Source organism: Penaeus monodon, chromosome 36 (assembly GCF_015228065.2).
Source record: "Penaeus monodon isolate SGIC_2016 chromosome 36, NSTDA_Pmon_1, whole genome shotgun sequence".
NCBI classification, from domain to species: Eukaryota; Metazoa; Arthropoda; class Malacostraca; order Decapoda; family Penaeidae; genus Penaeus; species Penaeus monodon.
Window position 1 is genome coordinate 8,121,994 of NC_051421.1, and position 8,536 is coordinate 8,130,529.

General features: G+C 41.1%; 2 protein-coding genes across 2 annotated transcripts in view; one reads left to right on the plus strand and one right to left on the minus strand.

Annotated features, from left to right (window-relative positions):
* Positions 1-1,128: 1,128 nt before the first annotated feature.
* LOC119595699 lies at positions 1,129-2,351 on the minus strand. Its single transcript, XM_037944812.1, has 3 exons — positions 2,153-2,351; positions 1,840-2,008; positions 1,129-1,665 (listed from the first exon to the last, which is right to left on the minus strand). Exons 1-3 carry the CDS (start codon positions 2,344-2,346, stop codon positions 1,300-1,302), a joined length of 729 nt encoding a protein of 242 aa, XP_037800740.1. The 5' UTR covers positions 2,347-2,351; the 3' UTR covers positions 1,129-1,299.
* A 5,440-nt stretch (positions 2,352-7,791) lies between these two features.
* The window catches only part of LOC119595703, a 1,440-nt gene continuing 695 nt past the window's right edge, over positions 7,792-8,536 (plus strand). Inside the window, exons 1-3 of the mRNA XM_037944815.1 lie at positions 7,792-7,813; positions 8,112-8,176; positions 8,451-8,536. The exon at positions 8,451-8,536 is cut by the window's right edge and continues 61 nt beyond it. Of these exons, the coding sequence (XP_037800743.1) occupies positions 8,120-8,176; positions 8,451-8,536 (143 nt within the window). The 5' untranslated portion in view covers positions 7,792-7,813; positions 8,112-8,119. The remainder of the gene's footprint in view (positions 7,814-8,111; positions 8,177-8,450) is intronic.

An 8,536-nucleotide genomic window follows, 5' to 3' on the forward strand; every position in this document is an offset into this window, starting at 1 on the left:
TGTGTGCCCACGTGTATGTGTGCGTGTCTGTATGTAGGCGTGTTATGTATTCGCATTGTGAGTACGTGTACATATATGTGATCATTTTTGTGCGTAAGTGTAGGTCTGACTGTATGTGTAAATGTGCATGTGTGTGTGCTTGTATGTGTGTGTGTATGTGTGTGCGTGCGTGGATATATGGATGTGTACGTGTATATATACGTGTGCGTATATTTGTGCACGTATGTGTGAATTTGTGCGTGTAAATGAGGGTAACTACGTAAGGGTTTGAACACGAATGTAGTTACGTGAAAATATACGTGTGTATATATAAGTATTAATAGAAACTACTTTGCATATTTACATATAGAGAGTCGATCATCAGCTCTATTTAAAATCACTTCATTTATGATCGGTGTAAAATATGTTGTTTCGACCATTACAGCTGAACCATATATTCCGTTTAATTCTACTTCCTGTTACAGCACTTCCGTTTACTGAAAGGTAATATCGGAAGGCAAATTAAAGGGTGAGTTCTGGTGGTTTGCCAGGAGATTGTACATATAGAAAAACTATTATGATTTCCTGTACTTTTTCTGTATCATGTCGCAGGCCAAAGATATTATCCACTGTCCGTTAGTAATGAAATAAGAAAGAAGAGCAACAGTGATATCCCCGCCAGCCCAAGCCTATATTCTCTCTGTCTCGTGTGTCTGTGGTGGGTTTCCCTCAGGTGTGCATCCTCACCTTCGCGACATTTTTTTTTTCTGGGCAACTATTTATGCTTTGTTTCTAGAAAATCAAAAAACTTATTTTGTACTTTTTTTCTATTTCTACGGTGGTTTCGGTGTAAAGCGTGCTATTCTTTGCAGGTGTTTTGTTTCCTGTTGGTTCTTGCGCCTGTGCAGTACTGTTGCTTTACCTCATCATTTTTAATTAGTCTGTGTCTCCAGCTGCTCGTGCATGCATGTCAGGTTGCAAATCTGATCACGACACATGGATATATATATATATATATATATATATATATATATATATATATATATATATATATATATATATATATATATATATATATATATATATACATATATATATATATATATATATATATATATATATGTATATATATATATGTGTGTGTGTGTATGTGTGTGTGTGTGTGTGTGAATATGTAAATATATATACTTACATTCACACAGACAAAAAAAAAAGAAAAAAAAAAGATGAATATGATTGACCAAAGTACTGGAATTGCATGATTACTAGTTTTTTACTTTTCCTTCCGTACATTCACAGTTTCATCATCACTTTGGAAGATCAAGCATTCTTCATATCCTGGATGGACTTGTTAATCTGTACCTTCACGTTGGAAGACATGGTTTTCTCCACGATCTCTCGCAAAGCCTTCCTGAAGCCGGCGCTGTGAACGTCCTTCATATCATTGCCGTCCAAGTTGCTTGCACTTTCAAGTAGGTCATGACCCGATCTTGCGGTGTAGCTGGCGATATTCTGAGGCACAAGGTTTAACAAGTTGATCTGGATATCGGCGAACAGCTTGTCCACACGCTCTACGACTTGACCAGAAACAGTCTGTGCTGGAGCTTCTCCAACACCGGCAAAAGTTACCGTGTAGTCGGCGTTGGCACGAGTGTTTTCAACGACAACCAAACCAGTGAGCACACTCTAAAAATACATAATATAAGTCACTAATAACCAGACAGTATGTATTGTTTTATTTAAGAAATAGAATATAAATCTCATGATGATTTTCCCATCAAAACTTTAAAGTAAATGAGTTGAACAAGTGGATGCATATAAGCTTATCTCATACACCTTTCTTTTTATTTGATCTCATACCTGATCAGCGTTGAAGGAAGCAGACTTGGAGCGGCGCAGGGAGCAGAGTCCTGTCACGTTGGCCTCAGTGATGCTGAAGTTCTCGGAGCTGCTTCCATCAGAGTTAACTTGGAAGGGCAGGTTTGACTCTCCGTTCTGCACGTTTTTGGAATCACACCATCCTAGTGTTCTGTCAAAGAAAACATTTATGAAAGATCAGTATATTTAGTGGATAATCACTATAGGAAATGGGTGATAAGGAATGGTAACAATTAATATAAAATGACAGCAAAAAATCCTTATGATCAATGGAATTTTGATAGCAGAATATTACTCCATGTATGTGATAGCTCCTTCGAGCACTGCGTCGAGTATCTGGTTGGGCGTGGTAGGGTTGGCGACGGCGCAAGGTAAGATGGGCTGAGAGTCCCCGCCGTCAGCAGGGAAGAGCCCTAGCTGGTCGTCCCATTGGTTAGGTCGTGCCACACACACGGCCAGAGCCACTGCCAGACTCACGATCCTCAACATGATTACGTCTGTACAAATATGCAATGAAACACTTCTAAAATTATAATAGTTATAATACACACATATATATATTCATCAATTCACCTCGCCGTGCACCAGAGGACTCACCTGATGGTTCGGTCAACTGTCCCTTGAACTCTCTTACCATCCAATATATATTTGATATTTGCTGAGAATGCAATTTGTGAAATGACATTTCTGAAATTGTTTCGAAATGAAAATCTAGTATGAAAAAGAAATTCCATGAAAGGCTTTTTTCAATAACCACAGTTAAGAATACATCGGACCAGCTTAATACTAATGCACGTTAATACATTTTCAATCAGGAGTCTATTCTAGAGCAGCACACACATTATTTGTATGTATATATGCACATGTGTGTGTATGTATACATATATGTATGCATATATTTATAAGTATATGTGTATGTGTGTGTGTCAGTCCCTTTATTTATATCTGTATTTATTTCTAATTCTATAAATATGAATACATGCACACAGACACACACACACACACAAATATGTGTGTTCATATATATATATATATATATATATATATATATATATATATATATACATATATATATATATATATATATATATATATATATATATATATATATATACCCACACATATTTTTATATGTGTATGCACATACATATGAATGCATGTACGAGTACACACACACACACACACATATATGTGTGTGTGTGTATACATACATACACACACACACACACACACACACACACACACACACACACACACACACACATATATATATATATATATATATATATATATATATATATATATATATATATATATATACATATATATATATATATATATATATATATATGTATGTATATATATATATGATGAAGCGACTGGGAGTTGAGGTGGCTGCCCTCTCAGAGGTGAGAAGACCTGGTAGCGGCACGATCAGTGTGGGTGGTTACACCTACTACTGGTCGGGCCGCAGCGATGGTCACCACCTCCAGGGTGTAGCCATAGCCATCTCCAGTCGACTTCAGCCTGCGGTAGTCGAGGTGACACCGGTTGATGAGCGTATCATGGCATTGAGACTGAAGCATGTTTTTGGCTTCTTGTCTCTTATTGCTGTATACGCTCCTACCGATGTACATAAAACCGATGTGAAAGAGGCGTTCTACGCCAAACTCGCATCTGTGGCAGACGATTGCCCCCGGCGAGACATTCGCATTGTTCTGGGCGACTTCAATGCGGTATCCGGCTGTGACCGAGCTGGCTACGAGATGTCTGTCGGCCCCCATGGCTCGGGAGCTGATCCCAGCAGCGAGAATAGCCTCCTTCTCTGGGACTTTGCTAGGTCCCAGAAAATGAGGATCTCTGGCTCCTGGTACCAGCGCTCCAACTCGCATCGCTGGACTTGGTACAGCGATACGGGTAATGTGGCCAAGGAGATCGACCACATTCTTGTCAGCACGTGATGGAGGATCCTCCAGAACTGCAGGGTTTACCGGAGTGCTGAGTTCTGTGGCACCGACCATAGGCTGCTTGTGGCTACCCTGCGGGTCCACTTCAAAACTCCCCGTCCCTCCAGTGGCCACCCTAAGGTGTTTCACTTGGACAGACTAAGGGAGGAGGAGTGTGCCCGTGGGTTCGCCACGGCAGTCTCTGACCGACTCACAGAAACCAACAACCTGACGGACCCAGTTGCTCTGTGGGAGTCCTTCAAGCGCGTAACACTCGAAGCAGCTCAGGAGTCCATTGGCGTACGCCCAAGGACAAGGCAGAATACCATCTCCCTGGAGACATTAGAGGCCACTGAAGCGTGTCGCAAGGCTCGGCTGAATGGGAATCAAGTCTTGCGTCGTTCCATGGTGCGTAGGGCTCGGACACTGCTGAGAAGGGACAAGGAACAGTTCATCAGGAATCTTGCTGAGGAGGTCGAAGGCCATTTCTTGGTAAATGACCTTCGCCCTGCCTACCAAGCCCTGAGAAAACTGAACCCTAAGCCCTCCTCACAGATGACTGCAGTCCGATCAGCGGATGGACGGATCATCTCAGATCATGTTGGGGTTCGTGAACGTTGGGCTGAGTATTTTGAACAGTTGTACCAGGTGGACCCTCCAACAGTTAGCTTGGATGCAAGCGATGTCTCAGTGCCTGTGCCGGACCCACCCATCAGCGAGGAACCTCCTACCCTAACAGAGGTTAGGCTGGCGATTTCCAAGCTGAAGAGTGGGAAAGCTGCAGGCATATGTGATATCCCTGCTGAACTGCTAAAGGCTGGGGGTGAACCTATGGCTCGGGGCCTGCATACAGTCCTGACTGCCATTTGGCAGTCTGGTACCATTCCCCCTGACCTGCTGAGGGGCGTGGTCATCCCTCTCTGGAAGGGGAAAGGGGATCGATGGGACTGTAGCAACTACCGTGGCATTACACTGCTCAGCATACCAGGCAAGGTTCTCGCCCACATTCTTCTGAAACGGATCCGCAACCACCTACTGAGGCACCAGAGACCGGAGCAGTCTGGATTTACTCCTGGCAAGTCCACAATAGACCGTATACTAGCGCTTCGAGTAATTGTGGAACGCCGTCGTGAGTTTGGTCGTGGGTTGCTTGCAGCCTACATCGACCTCAAGAAGGCGTTTGACTCGGTGCATCGGGAATCGCTATAGGAGATCCTGAGGCTCAGGGGAATTCCAACACAGATTATTGGCCTGATAGCAAGCCTCTATACTGGTACTGAAAGTGCTGTAAAGTGTGGTGGGGGTATGTCGAACTTCTTCCCTGTTAATTCAGGGGTAAGGCTGTGTCCTTGCACCCACACTTTTCAACACTTGTATGGACTGGATAATGGGCAGAGCTACTAGCCAAAGTCAGTGCGGAGCAACACTAGGCAATATTAAGGTCTCGGACCTTGACTTTGCCGACGATGTTGCCATCCTATCTGAGTCCTTGGAGTCACTTGTGGTGGCTCTTGATGCATTTAGCAATGAGGCGAAGCCCCTAGGCCTAGAGGTCTCCTGGACCAAGACCAAGATTCAGGACTTTGGGGGCCTGTTAGGGGAACCCGTTCAGTCGATCCATGCTTGCGGCGAGGACGTTGAAGTCACAGAAAGTTTTACATACCTTGGTAGCGTAGTCCATATCTCTGGGTTGTCAGACCAGGAAGTCAGTAGACGGATTGGTCTGGCAACAGGAGCCATGAACTCGATCAACAAGAGCGTTTGGAGATGTCGGTTCCTATGCAGAAGGACCAAGCTGCGTGTCTTCAAGGCCTTGATACTCCCAGTTTTGCTCTATGGAAGCGAAACCTGGACGCTATCCAGTGCCTTGGAGTCTCGCCTTGATGCCTTTTGTAACAAGTCCCTTCGCCGGATCATGGGGTACAGTTGGCAGGACCACGTGTCCAACCGGCGGTTGCACCGTGAGACTGGCATGGACCTGTTACTTGCATAATCCGGGATCGCCAACTCAGGCTATATGGCCACCTAGCTCGCCTCCCTATGGACGACCCTGCCCATCAGGTTGTCTCTCTGCGAGACAACCCTGGGTGGAGGAGACCTGTGGGACGTCCTAGGAGATCATGGCTTGGGCAGCTCGACGAGACCTGTCGCGAGGAACTAGAGATGGGCCGTGTGCCTGCCTGGAGACTCGCCTCGAGGGATCCCCGTGGCTGGAAGCGAAGGGTGGATGCGGCCATGCGCCCCCGTCGGCGTTAGCCCCTTGATGATGATGATGATGATATATATATATATATATATATATATATATATATATATATATATATATATATATATATATATATATATATATATATATATATATATATCATATATATATATATATATACATATATATATACATAAACACACACACATATGTGCATTTGTATTTATGTATGTATATATATATATATATATATATATATATATATATATATATATATATATATATATATATATAATTGCAATATATATATATATATATATATATATATATATATATATATATTGTGGCGATTTCATTTTTATTTCTAAAATCCACATTCTATATCTTAGGTTCACATCGTAATTTCTGACCGTGAATATGGGAAAATCACATTTATCATGTCGTTCGTGTTAACTGACGAAAGTATTCCAATAACGCTAAGTGTCTTTCGTGCGAGGCTTCCTGCTTTAAGTATGGAATTATTCGAACAATTGATGTGAGGATGATTCGTCAGTCTAAAATTTCATCCCCATTTTTTAAAGAACATTTTGAAATGATGACACTACAGCTCTTAATCATTTATTCTTTAACAAAGCGCTCATGCCTATTAATTAAAAGCTGCGATTTCTTGTTTCATGATTTATCTCCCCCATTTCTCACTTTGTGTGTGTACGTCTGTCTCTCTTCTCCCTCTCTTCTTCCCTCACTCTATTTCTTCTTCTCCCCTCTCTCTCTCTCTCTCTCTCTCTCTCTCTCTCTCTCTCTCTCTCTCTCTCTCTCTCTCTCTCTCTCTCTCTCTCTCTCTCCCTTTTTCCCTCCTCCTTATTTCTGAATTTCTCTCTCTCTCTCTCTCTCATTACCTCCCTCATCTCTCTCTTTTTAACCTCTCCCCCCCCCTCTCTCCTTTACTTTCCTCACTTTAACTCTGTCACACACTCACTCACTTTCAATCACTCGTTATCTCCCCCCCCCTCCTCCCATAAGCACACACACGCACGCACTCACGGATATTTCCAACAATTTAGAAAAAAAAATTATTGTTTGAAATAGCAAGCGGTCAGTATGCCTTCATTTTTGTACTGTAAATATGCCACTGCATTGACCTATTCAATATATTGTTTAGAGTAATGCAACAAAAAGTTTGATTCTTATTCCACACACACAAAATCTGCATTTATGTGTATGACACAATAATGTTATGAAAAACTATCATTTGAATATATGATCGGGCTATCGCAATGCTTAGTCTGAAAAACGCCACCAGTCGGGATGGTTTGGACGATTTGAAAAATATATAAAAAAAATATAATTCCTTACATAAAAAAAAATACACATACATGTAAACGGATATGCATTTATATATATACGCATTTGTTTATAAATATGTTTATATATATATATATATATATATATATATATATATATATATATATATATATATATATATATACATATATATACATTTGTAAATATATATACATGCACACATACACATACACCCCTACTCACATATTCCTACAAACGGATGTTCAGAAAACTTGAATGAATTGCTGATACATCTTTCTTTTCCTTTGAAATATATATGTAATCAACCGACACTTGCCGATAAACAGATTTTGAATAGAGAATACATAACTAAAAATGTTTAAAAATGCTGAAGTAGGGACCTTTAACAACAGTTCTTGATTTTTAAAGGTCGTGTGACACTGCTGGAACTATATAAGCTCCGAGGACGATCTCACATCACTGGTCGTATCTCTCCTTGGTGAGTGATTAATTTCACACAAGACTCTCTATCTTCATCCTGATGTTGAGTAACAGTATAGTTATTCTAAACATCTTATATAACATAAACAAATGCCCTTTTACTGAATTATTTTTTTTTATCTAGCAACTATAACAATCCACCTTTAGTTATGCTGTCTCTTCATTTCAACCTAAGATTATGTCCATGGCGAACTGTTTCTCAGTTCGTTTACATGTATATTTTCATTGATTGAGAGATTCATATATTTCAGGATTTGTTAGCTTCCTATCCCTTGATTAGTCCATTTTCTTTCTAGATCACACCATGTTCACTTGGCTGATGCTGTCCTGCCTCTTGGGCTTCTCCCTGGCTGAGGTTCAGGTATGGACACACTGTTGACATGCTTCTTGCTTTTTCTACTACAGGTGCAGGTATAGCAGGTGAGATACCTATATGGTCTCTCATGTGAAATATCACTATTACAAAATATGGCCGTTTCTTTTGTTAGGACTACCAAATATGTTACAAGGGAAGAAGCATCGCTGAAAATAAATGCATGAAAGTGGATGTAGAGCGCCTTGCCATGAAAGTTCATTTCATTCTAATTTTCATGTAAAATATCAGTATTAAAAAACATGGCTATTTCGTTTGGTAGGATTACCAATTATGTTACACGGGACGCGACGCTGCTCAAAATAGATGCATGAAGGTGGATGTAGACCGCCTTGCCATGAAGGTTCA